Source organism: Microtus pennsylvanicus, chromosome 18, assembly GCF_037038515.1.
Source record: "Microtus pennsylvanicus isolate mMicPen1 chromosome 18, mMicPen1.hap1, whole genome shotgun sequence".
Taxonomy (NCBI): Eukaryota; Metazoa; Chordata; class Mammalia; order Rodentia; family Cricetidae; genus Microtus; species Microtus pennsylvanicus.
This window is the reverse complement of record NC_134596.1, coordinates 13,595,039-13,613,562: the sequence shown is the minus strand read 5'-3', so window position 1 is coordinate 13,613,562 and position 18,524 is coordinate 13,595,039. Positions and strand designations below refer to the sequence as shown.

At 46.3% G+C, this 18,524-nt stretch overlaps 1 protein-coding gene across 3 annotated transcripts in view; it reads left to right on the top strand.

Annotated features, from left to right (window-relative positions):
* Cyfip1 (cytoplasmic FMR1 interacting protein 1) overlaps positions 1 to 18,524 on the top strand; it is an 80,894-nt gene that overhangs the window by 20,056 nt on the left and 42,314 nt on the right. For all 3 annotated transcript variants that reach the window (XM_075953085.1, XM_075953086.1, XM_075953087.1), the window contains exons 2-9: positions 6,543 to 6,660; positions 6,741 to 6,830; positions 8,400 to 8,477; positions 8,591 to 8,692; positions 10,286 to 10,467; positions 13,134 to 13,230; positions 13,322 to 13,450; positions 14,509 to 14,613. In XM_075953085.1, coding sequence (XP_075809200.1) covers positions 6,544 to 6,660; positions 6,741 to 6,830; positions 8,400 to 8,477; positions 8,591 to 8,692; positions 10,286 to 10,467; positions 13,134 to 13,230; positions 13,322 to 13,450; positions 14,509 to 14,613 — 900 coding nt within the window. In that variant the 5' untranslated portion in view covers position 6,543. The remainder of the gene's footprint in view (positions 1 to 6,542; positions 6,661 to 6,740; positions 6,831 to 8,399; positions 8,478 to 8,590; positions 8,693 to 10,285; positions 10,468 to 13,133; positions 13,231 to 13,321; positions 13,451 to 14,508; positions 14,614 to 18,524) is intronic.

Below are 18,524 nucleotides of genomic sequence, written 5' to 3'. Positions count from 1 at the left end.
GCTGGGATGACCCCACCATGGGGAGTGGCTGTGATCAGAATGCTGGGATGACCCCACCATGGGGAGTGGCTAGGATCAGAATGCTGGGATGACCCCACCATGGGAGTGGCTATGATCAGAATGCTGGGATGACCCCACCATGGGGAGTGGCTAGGATCAGAATGCTGGGATGACCCCACCAGGGGAGTGGCTATGATCAGAATGCTGGGATGACCCCACCATGGGGAGTGGCTATGATCAAAATGCTGGGATGACCCCACCATGGGAGTGGCTATGATCAGTATGCTGACCCCATCATGGGAGTTGGCTATGATCAGAAAATGCTGGGATGACCCCACCAGGGGAGTGGCATGTGAGAACACGTGACACCTCCAGCTGATAAACACTTCCTTTCCTTTCTGTGGGCACACTGAGAAACTCAGCCTCCTTTCTACCCATGATACCCTGGTGCCTGGTGCCCTCTGATGCTCACCTGCGGTCCCTTCATCAGGCAGTGAAGCAGTTCACATGCGGTGTGCGGCTCCAAACTCAAATGGCACTGGATCTCTCACCGAATGGTAGCAACTTGCTCTATGAAAATTACCATCTAGTCTGGCAGAGCAGGTATATCCCGGGCCGTGGATACTTGGTGATGAACCCTGAAAATCTCTTGAAAAGATATTTAGAACAGATTTGTAACATAAAAGAAGTGATGACTTTTAAGACATCAGGTCCAGTTCCACATGTAAGGTCGTTTTGTAACTCAGGAGGTGTAGGATTTGGAAGCAAAGGTGAACATGAATTCTGCTGCCGATAGAATGCAGTCCAAGAAATGGAGTGCCCTCAGTACCGCTTAATCATCTAAACCGCAGAAGCGTGTGCTGTTCCAGGGTCACTTCGGGGCCTCAGGAGGCAAAAGCACCATAGCTTAGACAAGTGGAACGCCAGGCCTTACAGGTCACGCGTGAGCAGGTGGTTGCGTGATGTATATAGCAGCATGTCTTTTCTGGATGGAGCATGCATTTTCCTAACTATCAAGATACCATTGCATGTTCTTTTCTACCTGACAGCCCAGGGGCATCTGGATCCTGCCTGGGTGCTTCTCTGCGTGTGTTTGTTGAGGATGGTCCTACAGATACCACAGATCAGTGGGAACTCACCTCCTCAGCTTCTGGAGGCTACAGGTCAGGGATCAAGGCAGCAGGAGGGGTGGAGTTTTCATTTCAGGCCTTTGACGTTGGCTTCCGGGTGGTCGCCTTCTTGCACTGTTAAAACGTGGCCTTTACTGTTTTATTGAAGACACAGACAGTAACAGCACCAATCAGATGGCCACAGACTAGAGAGAGGGGACGGGGTTCTCGAGAAGTGCGACCTGCTTTGGATCTAGGTCCAGTGTATGGTACGGTTTCTCCCATAGCCAGCATCCATGTGTCCAGGAATCAAGGGATGGAAAAGGGATCCACTTACTATGATCCCTAGTGGTCCACTGGGGATGCATCCTGTTGCGTGATCTTAAGTTCTGCTGGTGTAGAAGTTTTCTTTCGAGAAGAGGGAGTGTTCCTGCCTGGAACCACAGCAAACATCCCATTGAACTAGAATGGTCTTCTGATGTCCTTCAGGCTAACGGACTAAGAAAGGAATAGTAGTGTTCAGAGGGGTGATTGATCCAGATTACCAAGGGGAAATTGGATTGCTTTTCCACAATGACTTTAAGAAAGATTCTGTCTGGAATGCAGGGGATCCTTTAGGTCGTCTCTTGACGCTACCATGTCCTGTGATTATAGTCAATGGGAAACTCCAACATCCTAATCCAGGCAGGGCGACAGTGGGCACAGACGCTTGAAGAGTGAAACTATGGGTCATTTCTGCAGGAAAAGAGCCAAGAGCAGCCGAGAGTAGAGGAAATAAAGAATGGGTAGTAAAGGAAGGGAACTATCAACAGCAGCCAAGACCACGTGACCAGTTTTTAGAAAGAGGATTATAATTGACGTGAGTATTGATTTTGTTAAGAATGTATTTGTATAGTTACTTGTGTTTTCTTTTCTCGATTTCTTTATCACGTAACATCAGTTAAAAGACTATCAGTGGCTATCATTTAAGTTTGAGATACAGAAAAATATCCCTCAAGGGACATTGCTACCTATTCTGAATTTCTAAAGTGTTTGCCGTTGTACAAGGGATAGTTATATCATGTTAGGGAGAATTATGACCTGGTTACTGATTTCATTTGGAAATGAAGCATGACGTAAGGGGATGTGATTGTCAGACTGACAAGGGGTGGAGTTTGATGGCAATTCTTTTTTTGTCAACTTGACTGCATCTGGAATGAACTAAAACCGAGGCAGCTGAGCACACCGATGGCGGGTTTTTTCTTAATTAAATCAGTCGAAGTGGTATGACCCACTTCTAATCCAGATCTTTGAGAAGGGAAGATTTAGCTTTAATCTGGGCCACGTTTTCTGCTGTCTAAAGACCATGGAAGAAGGAAGCCGGGGCTCTCTCTCGGAAGGACACGAGAGACAATTTCTAAGAGTTAGGGGGAAAATAGACAGGTCAAGCAAAGTGGAGGTCTCAGCAGCTGCTGGGAGGAGGGGACTCCTCAGAGCCCGAGAGCAAGCTATACTTTCTCAAGTAAGTAAGGTCAGGAAAGCAGACAAGCTCTCAGCCCTGGAGACCTGAGATCACATACTTGATGGCTCAGAGTGGGCGGGGCGCGGGGCGGGGAGGAAGAGTCATTCAGAGAGCACGAGAATGCCCAGAGCAGTCTGCAGACTGGAGTAATATGGCCAGTGTTCCTAGATGGGAGATTGTGGGAACAGAGAAAGTTCTGCTTCAGGCAGGCTTAGCAGTCAGGGTCTGTAGGCATTAAAGATTGGGCTTCTGGGCTAATCCGGATGTGTGCCATTGATGGGCTTTAAAACAAATCGTGTAAGAATAGATTTTTTTTAAAAAAAAAAAGTCTGCGAAATAGGCATTCTTTGCCAGGAAGAGACAGCTTTTCCTTGATGGGCCTCTGCCTTTTCGAATGGCACTTGCGGCGCTTGAAGAGGGGCGGGCGTCTGGGAGGCTATGCATGTTGTTTCCAACTCTAAGGAGGAGTGGTTGTGATATTTACTCCTTTCTTGATATTGGTGTGTTGCCAGGGAGACAGGCTGCTGCCCAGCCTGCTACTAACAGCCCCGCTGTCAATCTCTGGTTTGGAGTTGGTTCATTTTCTGGGTTCTCTTCCCAGTTCTTCTGCCCATTTTTGCTGTGGAGTTTGAAATGTTTAGGCTAGCTGCAGACAGAGTTAGGATCATTCTGGCGTTAGGGTATTATTGCTCCTTCCTTTATAATGCAGAGTCACCGTTTAGCCGCAGTAATGTCCTTTCCTGAAGGCTAGTGCCCAGAGCCACCCCACTTCCATTTGACTAGGTCTTACTGGTTTTCTTCTTCCTGTTCTACGTTCACTTAGCAGATCCGTATAATCATGTTGGTAGTTTTTTAGATTATCTATAGTTATGTAATTATGGATGTGTTTAGGTTTAGATCTCGCCTTTGTTTTTGTGACTGTGATGGTGGAGATGGGTGAGGATGAGGATGATGTCAGGGTCTCTCTAGGTAACCTTCACAGGCTTGGTTCTTCCCTAGGGAGACCAGGCTGACCTCAGACTCCCAGAGATCTACCTCCCTGTGCCTCTCGAATGATGGGATTAAAAGTGTGCCCCACCACATCTGGCTACATCCTCTCTTTCATTCTGTAGTTCTTTACTCTCTTGGCTTTGTGTGGTTGCTTAGTTCGTTTTGGTGCCGAGTTGAGCTCAGGGTTTTAGGTGTACTAATCTACACTGTCGGCCTGTTTCTGCCTCCTGTTAGACTTTGAACATTTTGTAGTATTCCATTTTAATTTATCCCAAATTGTGCCTATTTGATAGTTATTTCCGCTCTCCCCCACCGTCTCTTTTGGGTTGGTGACAGTGGTGATGCTGGGTGGTAAGCCCAGGACTTTGTGCATTGTGCATATAAGGGAAACAGTCTACCACCAAGCGAAATCACAAGTCTGATAGTTTATCACACTGATTAGTCTTCTTTAGTGGTTGTAAAAACTACCAAGTGCATGCCTGTGAACTCTTTGTAGACTGTTAGAGCTAGCATTTTTTTTCTACTCTGTCACAGAATATGGAAATCTTACCACCATATAGTCTTGCTTTTCCCCTGTTAGAGTTCCCTTTTGTGTCTTCTTAATCTCAGTAAAAGAATTGAAAAGTAGACTGAAAAGGACACTTGAGAACCATTTTATTACAGGGAAAGAGCAACAGGGCAGGCAAGCTGTAAATCTCGGCAGTTGAAGGGAGAGGGAGATGAAGAAAGGCTTTTAGGTTAGAGTCGGCGTATGGATGTATATAAACACGCTGTTAAAGAAAACCTGCTTAGGATTTTGGCTATTTCCCAAAGACGAGATAGGCAGGACGAAGGGTTGTACAACTTGGGAAATTGGGCAGCCTTAGCAGAGATCTGAAGAAGGGTTTTATAAGGACCTTAACCCGTGAGTTCCAGGACAGGCTCCAAGGCTACCCAGAGAAACCCCGTCTCGAAAAACCAAAAAAAGCTTTGTTTATTCTGTGTATGCCTACATGCCGGAAAGAAGAGGACACCACATCTCATTGTAGATGGTTGTAAGCCACCATAGAGTTGCTGGGAGTTGAACTCAGGACCTCTGGAAGAGCAGCCAGTGCTCTTAACCTCTGAGCCATCTCTCCAGCCCTTGACTATCCTTTTTAGCCTATAGATCCCCATTGACTTTGGTTTGGTTTCCAAGTATGGTTTTTGAATACCTAAAACCTTAATTATCGACAATGGATCGATGGGGTCCATCTTTAATTGTGTCAAGCCTGTGTGTTTGATTATCTAACACTCCCTGAATGTTACAGTTATTTTATATAGCTTATATAATCCCATAAATACTGCATATTTGTATGGGCTACTGCTTAGTGCTAAGATACGACTTAACCATATGCAGACCCTACGTTTGATCTTCGGCACCAATATAAATAAGTACATACCACGTATTTATATAACTGCCGTTTATATAGACCCGATATTATAGTACACTGAGTGGCTATCAGGCCCTAGAGTAACCGAGAGGATCGGTAGGCAACAAATCAATTATCTTCAGACAGAATTGGTAGCCGTAGTGTAGCGAGCATACTGGACGATGGCAGCTGGCCGCTGAGCGGCTGGAGTGCTGGTCGTGGTGAAGGGCAGTGGGCTGGGGTGCTCTTCGCTTGGGGGTAACACTTAGTACGGTTATACTGAGTTTCTTTGTGTGCCGTTCCCTGCCGTGTGATTTGTACCGTGTGAGGGAGTAAACTCCGCTGTTGTCTTCGTACAGCTCTGAGGGGTCAGGCTTGGCCTCTGTGCACATGGTTCCCAGTCATTCAGTCTCTGGTATGCCAGTTGGGGCTGTTCGCCCAAGAGCGGTCCTGGATAGTCAAGGTTTGTTAGTTCATGATCTAGGGCCTAGGTCACAGGGTATGGGCCGGAACTCTGCAGGTTCAGGTCACAGCAGTCTACTGTTAGCAGTCTGGGTTAGCAATTAGCTTTGTATGTGTCGAATAACTCGAACGGAAACTGGGTGCAGCTTTGTGGACTCTCCCTCACCGCCATGGCTCGGGACTTGCTGGGTCTCTGGAACTTCTGTTTCCAGTTTTTCATCTTGGGATGGAACTCTGACCCTTGAGAAGGCGCACAGGCAGCATGCTATGGTCCGTGGGTCTTTATTTTCCCTGCTGCCATTTTGTTCAGAGGCTTCCGTTGAGTTCTTCCTTGGCCTCGTTTGCTGTCACTTCCTTCTTAGAACATAACCCGTCCTGTGGCTCCATTAGGAACACAACCCCAAGTCTTCTCTTCCTGTCTCCCCTCCAGGATGGTGGACTGTCTTTCTAACCCCCCCGCCCATCCTGCTAGGGTCAGAAGCCATTCGATGGGAGACAGGCTGTGTGCTGCCTCTGCGTCTTGTAGCTGGCGTGGATGTGTGTTTTATGCCTGCACTTCTCTGCCTCTCTGTTCCATCTTTGGGGTTGATGCTTTTCTCTCGAGCACACCATTGCTCTAGTACAGTCCCTGCGATTCCAGCCGGTTGTAGCTACACTGCTGGTGGCCAAGGGCAGTTCTCTCGTCCTCACGTATTTGGAATAACTGTGCAGGAGATGCTGCCCTCTTCCAGCCATGTGAGGGGTTAACACACCCTCTGTGGGGGCCTAAGCACCAGCAGCTAGGACGGGAGTGACAATGTGGAAAGGGTAAAGGGAGACGGCAAGTGTGGTAGGAACCATAGGAACCGGTATTTTCTGCCGCAGGATACTCTATAGAGGTCAGGAGAGCTTTCCCAATAAACCTGGAGGAAGGAAAGGACTCTCAGGGACTTGCGGTCCCTATGCCCCCATTCTGTGGGTGTCTCCAGTGCCCTTGCAAGAAGGGGGTGAGGGGAAACTAGAAGCCACCTAAGTCGCGTCAGAAGGCCTGCTGTATATTCCAGACTGCGTCTTCCCTCACAGCTGGCTCTGTACTTTGTTCTGTTACAGTATGGCTGCCCAAGTGACACTAGAAGATGCGCTGTCCAACGTGGACCTCCTGGAGGAGCTGCCTCTGCCTGACCAGCAGCCCTGCATTGAGCCTCCACCTTCCTCCCTGCTCTATCAGGTAGATCTCTGAGAAGATGGAACACGGCTGGCCGCTCTGACCTCAGCCTGACGTCTTTGTTCTGCTTCCCTCCCCTGCAGCCCAACTTCAACACCAACTTTGAAGACAGAAATGCATTTGTCACGGGCATTGCAAGATACATTGAACAAGCGACTGTCCACTCTAGCATGGTAGGTAATGTCATCCATTTCTCTGTTTCTGTCTAGCAGGTGTCCCGTTTAAGCAGCACACGAACTACATGTTCTCCTGAAAGACTAGGTAGAGGAAAAGAGATGGAAATGTCTTACAGTCTTAAGAAAGTTCTTGCTTTTTATTATAAAAAACAGTCTATAGTTTTGTTTTTTATAAAGATTTATTTATCGTATATACAGTATTCTGCCTGCATGTATGCCTGCAAACCAGAAGGGGGCACCATTTCTCATTATAGATGGTTGGGAGCCACCATGTGGTTGTTGGGAATTGAACTCACGACCTCTGGAAGAGCAGCCAGTGCTCTTAACCTCTGAGCCACCTCTCCTCTCCAGCCCAACCCAGAGAAAGTCTTTGCCAACATTGCAAGGGTTCCCTTGGTTGGTGCTCTTTCTCTCTCCGTTTCTCCATGTGTCAGGTGTACACTCATATGAGACTTGGGTTTTCTAAATGAATTCTGTAATTGTAATTATGTACATTTTTATCTCATGAAATGCACCAGAGAAAAATGCCTTCAATGTCTGTATAGCCTGTTCTGTAAATGTCCACCGTTAACTCTTTGTGTACATTTACTCAGTTTCCCCTGTTGTGTAATAAAGAATGCTGTGATGAACTTCTTCCTAAATATTTATAGGAATGATGTTATAAGATGAAAGGTTGTATTTTTGTTTGCTTGTTTGTTTGTTTGTTTGAGTCAGGGTTTCTATGTGTAGCCCTGACTGCCCTGGAGCTCCCTCTGCAGACCAGGCTGGGAAAAGCAAGTTCTTTTGATGCCTCTTAAGTCATTGCCAGAATTCTAGTCCCATTTTAAAGAAGACCTATGGGTTTTTACCTTTTCACCAAAGCAAATGATCAGGAAGTAATGGGACAGCACACCAAAGCTGTTATTAAAAAATGATGGTAGCTTGGGGCTGGAGAGATGGCTCAGTGGTTTAAGAGCACTGGCTGCTCTCCTAGAGGTGCTGAGTTCAATTCCCAGCAACCACATGGTGGCTCACAACCATCTGGGATGAGATCTTGTGCCCTCTTCTGGCCTGCACGTGTACATGCAGGCAGAACACTGTACACTTAATAAATAAGTAGAATTCTTTAAAAATAAGATGATGATAGCTCTTTTCCCGTGGGTACCATCCCTGGATCTTTGTGCTGTGTGAAGTAGTCTGTCTTTTCTTCCCATATATCCCGGGCTAGCAGCTCTGCTTTTGGATCCTGCCTAAGCCGGGAAGCTCGGTGTGATCTGGAAAAGAAACTGTGAGGCTGCCGCTATCAGGGATTCTTGCCCTAGCTTCAGGTCTGCCTTCCAGGCGGTTATTGAGGGCTGCGTGGGGTTGGATGCACCTAAGTGGTGGCTCTCCTCAGAAGTGGCTTACGTTGTCATCCAGAGCCCTTTGCAGCCTGCTGAAGCTGTAGGGATATTTAGTGGGGCTGTTGTGGTTGTCTGCCGTGCACGGTGTATCTCTTGCGAGGGGTGGGCGGAGCCATCAGCCGTTCGCGTCTCCTTCTGCGTTCGTTCCCCTACTTACACGTGCCTCGTCCCGTGTGTTTTGCAGAACGAGATGCTGGAGGAAGGCCAGGAGTATGCTGTCATGCTCTACACCTGGAGGAGCTGCTCTCGAGCCATCCCTCAGGTGCCTCGCCCTTCCCGGCCATTCCCGTCCCCTGCCCTGCCAGGCCACGAGGCCACGCCCCCTCGGGCCCCTCGTGCAGTTACGTGACTTGGCTTTTGTCTCTCGGCGCTTAGGTGAAGTGCAACGAACAGCCTAATAGAGTTGAGATTTATGAGAAGACGGTGGAAGTCCTTGAACCAGAGGTCACAAAACTGATGAATTTTATGTACTTCCAGGTAAAACAGTAAAATAAGTTTAATACTAAGGATAGGGACAGTGTAGTCTAAAGTAGAACAACCATATCAGACAGAGGGGCTTCAACTCTCTTCTGAGTAAATTCTTCTTTTGTGTCTCACCGCTCCTTAGGGTGAAATTTTATCCTGCACAAAGCTTGCTTTCGTCACTTCCAAGTGCAGTGTATATCTAGTTTTTTCAACTTTTTTTTTTTTTTTTGCCTTTCTGGTACTTCCTACCTGGACCTCCTTTGACCCCTCAGTTACGGGGGTGGGGGGATCGCCACATGGAAGAGACCTGCTGACCCTAAAGTGGCCTGTTGGAAATGTCTGAACGATTTTTGGTTCCTGTCCTGGAACTAGCTCTTCTAGACCAGGCTGGCTTCGAACTCACAGAGATCCGCCTGCCTCTGCCTCCCGAGTGCTGGGATTAAAGGCGTGCGCCACCACCGCCCGGCTCTAAACGATTTTTTAATGTATTTTTAATCTTATGTGCATTTTTATGTGTTTTGCCTACTTGTATGTCTTTAGGGGTGTTGGCCTTGGAACTAGAGTTACAAACAGTTGGGGACTGCTATATGGTTGCTGGGAATTGAACCCTGGGCCTCTGGAAGAGCAAGTAGTCAGTGTTCCCAACTACTGAGCCATTTCTCCAGCACCCCCCCCCTCCCCGATACATTTTTTTCCCCTCCAAGACAGAGTTTCTCTTTGTAGCCTTGGCTGTCCTGGAACTTCCTGTGCAGACCAGGCTGGCCTTGAACTCACAGAGATTGTCCTGCCTCTGCCTCCCAAGTGCTGGGATTAAAGGCGTGCGCCATCACACACCAGCTACAATTTTTCAACTGTAGTTTTCTTTGAATTTTTACTTAATCTTTTTTACTTAGCAAAAAGAAAATCCCCTCTGCTTTTCACCTGTCAATGTCTGTATCATAGATGCTTATTGGAGCATTTTCCTCAGAGACTGTAGTTCTTTTCTTGTTGCTCAAACAAAATATTCCAGTGAACCAGTTTCATGGAGAAAGGATTTATTTAAGCCCAAAGTTCAAGGGTTCCGTCCATCACAGCAGGGACTTCCAGACAGTAGAAGCTTTGTAACCACGTGGTCAGGCCGCTTCCATTATTATGACACAGAGATAAGAATTCATTCTGTGTCCCGGTCTCTTTCTCGACTTCTGCAGCCCAGGACCTCAGCCAGGGAATGGCATCGCCCGCAGGGGTGTGTGTGTGTGGGTCTTTCTATCTCTGTATAATCAAGGTGATCAATTGATTCCCCATAGGCATGCTCGGAAACCCATCTTCCAGGTGATTCTAGGTTCCGTCAAGTTCAGTCAGCGGGATCCGCCCTAGTAGTCTTGCAGGAACAATCAGCCAAATTTTACTTTAGTGAGAGCCGCAGCTGCTGAACTGCGAAATAAATAATGGTTTCTACAGAGCAAAGGTCTGGACGTTGCTCAGACAAGGGTCTCTCTGTGAGAGGGAAGGTGGTTCTAGAGCCTAGTAGTGAGGAACAGTAAGTGAGGGGCCTTCCTTGGAGCGCCAGTGGAGACCCAATCAGCGGCTGAGAGGGCTCTTCTGCCTTTCCCTTTCTGTGCTCAGAGAAATGCCATCGAGCGTTTCTGTGGGGAAGTGAGACGCCTGTGTCACGCGGAGAGGAGGAAGGACTTTGTGTCCGAAGCCTACTTGATCACTTTGGGCAAATTCATCAACATGTTTGCGGTGCTGGACGAGCTGAAGAACATGAAGTGTAGCGTGAAGAATGACCACTCAGCGTATAAGAGGTGAGCTCAGGCCCGCAGCGTGTGGTGGGGTCCCAGAGAGGTCCCATCTCAGCCTTGCAAGTAACAGGCGCCTGTCTCCTGGGTGCTAAAATCATCCCTTGTGTTGAGAGCAGCTACTTAGCAGTCTAGAGCCTGTGAGTTCGTGCTACCAAGAGTAAGGTGCAGGAGTTGCCGACGGCTTTAGCTGTCGTCTCTGGTAGTTTTATACATCTTGAGCAGCCTGGGGCTTTCTGGTGAGCCTCGGGTGTTTATGGGAAAATCTGAGTGCTTAGTAACCGTGAGACGATAAATATGCACATCTATCCCTGTTCACGGTGTATAGGGATTGGCCCAGGGAGCATCTTATCCTAGGGAAAGTGTGTTTTTCATCCAAGGATACTTAGCTGCAGTCCTCAGGGTTTCCATCCCCTCGCCATCCCTTGCACGTCATTGCAGACGTGACGTTATACAAAGTTGGCCCATGGGAGGTATCCTAGGGTCATACTGAGCATCTCAGGTCCTCTGGACAGCTCTTCCCTGTGCTAACTTTCCGTTTTTAAGAGCACCAGCCTACAGCCTATAGAAAGGCCAGCAGGAGTGTGCTAAACAGGTTTTGTTGTTGTTGCTATGACGAAACGCACCAAGTCTAGATTTAGGGTAGGTCTTCCGACCTTAAACGATCCAGGTTTAGGCTAGGTCTTCCCATGGCAAATGATGAGTCAAGAAAATCCACCACGAGCATGCCCAGCTGTTTGGGTTTTACCTGATTCCACGTGTAGTTGACAATAAGATGAACAAGCGGACTACCCTTTATTCTATGCTCGCGCTCTCGCTCTCTCTCTCTCTCTCTCTCTCTCTCTCCCTCCCTCCCTCCCTCCCTCCCTCCCCCCCCTCTCTCATTGACCCCCGTTTCTTTTGTGTCCAGATGGTAGCTTTTGGTTCATATTCTAAGTAAAATGGAAAAACATCACCCACACGATTGTGATGAGTCTTGACTGAAATAGAAAACAGTGCCCTTAATTGATTCCTTCCTTGGTTGCCTTAGCTCCTACCCTAGCGTCTATTGGAATCAATAAGATGAACATATTGAAAGATATGATTTATTATCATATTTATTATTATTTAAACTGCATACAAGTTTTATTTGTTTGTTTGTTTGTTTTTGTCTTGTTTTGTATTTTTGAGACGGATTCTCTATGTAGCTCTGGCTGCCCTGGAACTCCCTTTGTACACCAGTCTCGCCTTGAACTCACAGAGATCCGCCTGCCTCTGCCTCCAGAATGCTGGGATTAAAGATGTGCACCACCACCGCACAGCTCAAACTGTCTTATTAATTTTAAATTTTTTATATTTTAATTAGGGAGTGAGGCTGTTCTGGATTCATCACGTGTTGCTCAGAGTACAGCGTGGCTGCTTGAGTTCTGCCCACCGTTTACATTAGGGTGGACAGGGAGGAAGGAGAATATAAACCTGTACCCTTGGGCTGGAGAGGTGGCTCAGAGGTTAAGAGCACTGGCTGCTCTCCCAGAGGTCCTGAGTTCAATTCCCAGCGACCATAGGGTGGCTCACAACCATCTGTAATAAGATCTGGTGTTTTCTTCTAGCCAGCAGGCAGACATGCAGACAGAATACTGTATACATAATAATAAAATCTTTCAAAGAAATATTTAAAAAATTGTACTCTTTCTTAGCAGTAAACGTTCAAGTTCCTGACAGTCCCTTGCATCGTATCTCACGGCCTGCCTCTCTGTTACATGGCCACAGCCAGCAGCTAGGGAGACACATTATCATTTCAGTCCGTGAGGAAGGAAGGAAGTGAATTCAGTATGGATATGATCCTTTCTTGTGTAAACTTAAATATTTAAGATTCTGAGTCGCGTAGGGAGGCCCTGTTGGCAGTTCTGTTACATGGAAAGGCTCCTTGCTCTTTCCCTACATAGACTCACCGTGTGCCTTCAGGGACTTTCCTGTACAAGCCCTTTGGTCTCCTGCACACTGTGCAGCTGAGTAGGTGACAGTTCAAGAACTCTGCGCTGTTACCATGCTGGCAGGCTGAGACGGGTTTCTAGAAAGATCTTTAACAATGCACTTCAGGGCATTTTGGAGTCAGAATATGCTAGACTTGCCTCTGACAGGGAGGCTAGGGGTCCTTTGACCCATAAAGGAAGGCATTTACCTGTATATAGGAGACACCAGAATAGAGATACCTGTGGGCAGTAAGCACAAAAGCTGTATAAGATACGTCTAAGTTGACTAAAGGTTTCCCCAGAGCAGTGGTTCTTAACCTTCCTAATGATGCAACTCCTTAATACAGTTCCTCATGTTGTTATGAACTCCATCCCCCCAGCCGTAAAACGATTGTCATGGCTACTTCATAACTGTCATGTTGATACTGTTATAAATCATAGTGCAAATACCTGATACACAGAATATCTGATGTGCAACCCCTCCCCGTGAAAGGGTTGTTTGACTCCCAAGGAGGTCACGACCCACAGGTTTTGAACCACTGCCCTAGAGTCAAGGTCAGAGATGCTTCAGGAGTCTGAAACCATAAGGAGTGTCTGCAACACATTTCTGTAAATATAAATAACTTCAGGTAGAGGAGAGAACTCCTGGTTCTCCTCCCCCAAACCCCTCACCTTTACATCGATTTGTGGATATGTTTTAGAATTGACTTTTCTTCCTAGGGCTGCTCAGTTTTTACGTAAAATGGCAGATCCACAGTCCATCCAGGAGTCCCAGAACTTGTCCATGTTCCTGGCCAACCACAACAAGATCACACAAGTAAGGATGTGTTCTCCGCGCATCGCCGACGGCCCGTGTTGCCGGAGCGGCCGGAGCGGGCGGTAGCTTTCTGTGTCCCCTTGTGTTTCAGTCTCTGCAGCAGCAGCTCGAGGTCATTTCTGGCTATGAAGAGCTCCTGGCGGACATCGTGAATCTCTGTGTGGATTACTACGAGAACAGAATGTACTTGACGCCCAGTGAAAAGCACATGCTTCTCAAAGTGCGTGGGTGTGGGTGTGGGAGGGTGGGGTGGCAGCCTTTCTCTCGGGGACAGAGCATGGCTGTCCTTGGTCTAGAATCCTTCGCCAGCTTTTCCTTACGCTGAAGCTCTCCTGTGTGTGGATCAGGTCTCTTGACTAGGAAATCCTTTTTCCTCTGGTCTGCTGGTCACCTCAACACACACTTGATCTGAGGTGAGGCACTGTCTGCTGTTACACCTGCTGACCCAGCTGGTGACACACTCTTGTCAGGAGAGTTCCCCGCAGTGATGGGGACGGCTGTGGCAGTAGAAACATCATGACTGTGACTGTGCTGGCTGATGCGGGAGCTCTAGTCGCGTCCCCAGGGCGTACTGGGGCTATGCACACAGCTGTTGCCGGATGGAATTTGTTAGTTTTGCCCAGAGTTAAGTTCTGTAGTTAGGCGTGGCTGTGTATTGGATAGTGCAGTTCTGCAATATCCCTGGGACTCGGGTTAGGCTAGTCAACACTGCTTTGTCTTTTAGCATCTAGCCTGGAAATCAAATTATTCCTTGTAACTGATTTCAGGGAAGAAGAATAAGAGGGGAAAAATACATTCAAAGCACCAGACTGGGAATAGCAGGCATTAATCACAACGAAACCTTAAAAGGATACCCATCTCCACAAACACTGTCTCCCTTGCTGTGTGCTGGGTAACAACCGAATGGCCTTTGAGTGGTTAGGGTGTTAAGTTCTCTTGGCTGTGCAAAGGATAGCCCCTTTCGTAGCACCATTACAAGGAAGAGTGATTTGGCCGGGCAGTGGTGGCGCACGCCTTTAATCCCAGCACTCAGGAGGCAGAGACAGGCGGATCTCTGTGAGTTCGAGACCAGCCTGGTCTACAAGAGCTAGTTTCAGGACAGGCTCCAAAACCACAGAGAAACCCTGTCTCGAAAAACCAAAAAAAAAAAAAAAAAAAAAAAAAAAAAAAAAAAAAAAAGGGTGATTTGTGATTTCAAAGTTAGCAGCTTGGCAGTGTGCATCTATCTGTAAATTCATAGATCCAAGTGTTATATGGCACCATTTTGTGGCTTTTCAGGTCATGGGATTTGGTCTGTACCTGATGGATGGGAGTGTCAGTAACATCTACAAACTAGATGCTAAGAAAAGAATCAACTTATCCAAAATAGACAAATACTTCAAGGTGAGCTTTACCTGTGTGTGCATGTACATATACATATATGTGTGTCTGTATGTAAAGACATTGATATGAACATGCGAATTTATATTTATATATATATATATATATATATATATATGAGCTTTTTTGACAGAATTTTGCTTAGTTCTGAGCATGACGATCAATGTTTTTATAGATATCTGCGTTGAATTTTTGCCAAGTGAATCTGTGACTGATTATGATGTCTATCGGAATGCAGGAAGATAAGAGAGAGTCTTGAGACTTCTCCCCTCTGAAAGCCAGGCTTTCTCTTCTTGCTCCTTGCCTTGGTTTTGCCTGGGTTGAATCGTGTAGAAATGGCATCGTACTGTTTCTTCTCTTCTGCACCTGACTGCATGTGCCCAACCCTCTGTTTGTAAAGAGTACTTCTGGGATCCTGGGGTGTGGGGAGAGAAGATTTGCTTATTTTCATCTTATTTTGTGTTAGAACCATTCTATAGAATGAAATATATCTGACAGATACAGGAATAAAAAGGGTTATGCCTATATGTTGTTCAGTCACGCCTATAAACACGTAGAGCAATGTTTGAGCTCGGTTTCAAAGTACGTCTGTACATTTGACCGGCGTCTCTTACTGCCAGGCGTCGTAATAACTCAGTACAGGTACATCACTGTCCCTTTGCTTCACCTCTCATTCCGTCTAGAGCGTCTTATTAGGCAACTTCAGTGCAGCTGAGTAGCCAGCTGCTCTGAATTTTCCATGTAATTATAACCGGTTTAATTACAGAAGAAACCCTGCAGAGACGGAGTTCAAGGTAGCACGTAGGAACAGGAGGTCATGGTTTGGAAATCTAACATTAATGAAAAACGGTAGATGTGCAATGTATATTTGGATTTTCTTTTAAGCTCTGCGTTAGCTGTTAACATTTTAAAGTTAATTTCTTCTGAAGTGTTGATATAGGCATTTGTTGTATACTCCCTGGATACTCTCTTTTCTTACCACGAACATTATTTTTTATATAAAGTATTGCATCTAGGACAGTCAGTCACCTGATTCACGCAGCTCTGGATAGTTTTTCAGTGACAGCTGCCTCTTAATTGTGCATTATGAATAAGCTTGAGATATTGTCCATTCCCAAGATCCACCCCAGGATTGGCTAAGACACTGGATCATTACTTGATTTTTTTTTTTTAATTTTAAGTGGTGTGTGGTTGTGTATGGTTTAGAGTGCTTGATTAATCATTTCGCAAAACAGAAAAGGCAATGATCTAAAGCAATAGCACCTTTAGCAGGTTGCTCTGCTAAGACCCCTCTAAGAAACTTGATACTTCCTTCTGTGGTTTGTGGAGCTTTGAGGAATCTGAGAGTCAGCGCACCTCTTTTTTTTTTTTTTGCCAATGCCTGGCTAAAACTAGATGTCTGGCATCTTTAGCAGATATTCATCAAAAGATTCTACAGGGCTTCATAAACCCGGATTTTCCACAAGAATGTCTGATCTTTCTAATCCAGGCAGTCGGTGTTGACTGTAAGCCTCCAGGAGGCAGTTAGGTCTTTATAATCCAAGCAGCGTTGGTTAAGACCCAAGCTTGAAACTTCGCATGCCTGGGTGGAAAGAGAAGCTGGGGACTGACTGAGCTGCTTGGTAACCGCATTGGTACCCACCTCGGTCCAGGAGGATATTGATGCCGAGGGCTCAAATAAGACCCATGATCCTGGGGGGCTTAGCAAGTTAAAATGCATCTTCTATATAAGCTCTATGACCTGGGTTACGTCCCACAACCCACATGTGAAGCCAGGTGTGGTGGTGTACAGCTGTACTCCCCACCGCTCCTACGGTGAGATGGGAAAGTGGAGATAGAATTACCTAGAATCTCACAAGCCAGTTAGCCTGGACTATGACATGGAGGTGATGGGATAAGACCCTTGCATATCGGGGAGCAAATGGACGAGCTGGGGAGAGCTCTGCTCCAGAAGGACAGCAACGCTCACCGATGTGATGTCTCTTTGGGGGGCAGATCTCAGTTTTCTCTACCATTTGTTGCTGCTGTTGGTGGTGACATTTAGTTTTTCGCTTTTGTTTTTAATTTGATATTTTGAGGACTATACACGTGAGCACTGCATGTACATCACCTCTACCCCTCTTCCAGATTCTCCCCGCCCCTCCCAAATTCATGATGTCTTTAATTAATTAATTATTTATTTAATTATTTATTGTGCGCATGCACACACACCACACACACATGTGTGCACACACTGCACATGTGCACACATGCGCATACACACCACACACACACACTACTGAGTCCTTTTTGTACGTGTTTCTACCACTTGGGATCAAATGCCTGCTTCCTTACTCAGGTGTATATAGTATTCTTGCCTTCCTGTTTAGCTGACACAGAAACCTACCTCCTCATTTCGCTGTCTACAATAAACCTGCCTCCTTGGACCAGATGTGTGAAATAAATATACCGAACGTGGGCTGGAGAGATGGCTCAGTGGTTAAGAGCATTGCCTATTCTTCCAAAGGTCCTGAGTTCAATTCCCAGCAACCACATGGTGGCTCTCAGCCATCTGTAATGGGTCTGGTGCCCTCTTCTGGCCAGCAGACATACACACAGACAGAATATTGTATACATAATAAATAAATTAATTAATTAATTAAAAAAAATATATACCGAATGTGCATGCTGGTGCTAGTGGCTGCCTGGATCAGAGTGCATGGCCACCCAGTGCCAGCTTTCATATACTTGCGGCTTCCTTCGTTCCTCCTAATCCCAGTTAGGCCAGTCCGTAAGACGTGCAGGTCACGGAATTCCAGGTTGCATTTGGTAGTTTGGCTGACGCTGGTAATTCATTCCTATCTTCGAGGTTTATACGGTGTAATGGAGTCCAGGTGTTTTCAGTATTCCCTGAGTGTGCTGAGTTTCCCTGGTGTCTGCTGGAATGATCTCCTCTTTGTTTCCTATTCCACGTCCTTTCTTTAGGTTAGTTGGCCGAGTGGCTGGTGATCTTATCTTCTTACACAACAGCTCATAGATTTGTTGATTCTCTGTATTGTTTTCCTTGGTTCTGTTTCCTTAATTTCTGCTCTGATTTTTATTTCTTGCTGTCTGGGTGGTTTGGGTTAGTTTTTTTTTCCGTTTTCCCCAAATTTGGGGTTGTATCAAGAAGTCATTTACTTGTCCTCCTTCTGGTTTATTATTATTTCATCTGTCTGGTGTGTGTGGGTAATTTGGTTTTTTATTATTCATCTATCTGGTGTGTGTGGTAATTTGGTTTATTATTATCATCTCATCTGGTGTGTGTGGTAATTTGGTTTATTATTATGATTTCATCTGGTGTGTGTGGTAATTTGGTTTATTATTATTATTATCATCTTATCTGGTGTGTTTGGGTCATGCATTTGCTGTAGCCTAGGTCTTCAGGTCCCAACGCTGCATCCAGGGTTGCCCAAGGAAGGCCTCAGAGCAGCAAGGATTTTAGGAAACCTTCATCTGAGTGTCTTTAGGAAACAAGTTTCTATCTGTCTGAGGGAGAAAGACTCACACATACACGATCTGAGGGTCATGCTCTGTTTGTTCTTGCTGTCCTTTTCCGGATCCGGTTCTCTTCTTCTAATTCTTTCTAACCTTTGGTTTCAATTTCTTTTTAATCATCTGTTCACACAGCTTATATACCCATTTCGCAACAAACTTTAGGCAGTGGAAAAGTTACGAAGCTGTTTCTCAGGGTCATAATGCATTCCTCCAGTAAACAATAGGGTGCAGAGCCACTTGCCATTGCAACGCCTCGGCGGGGCGAAGAGTGCTGGACAGTTCGGCTCTCTTTGGCAAGGGCTGGCATTAAAGTGTCCCAAGCCTAAGAATACACTTTCTCATCCTATACGGAGCCCCAGAGTCCAAGGCGGGAAGCCTGCAACTTTATTGTTCAAGGC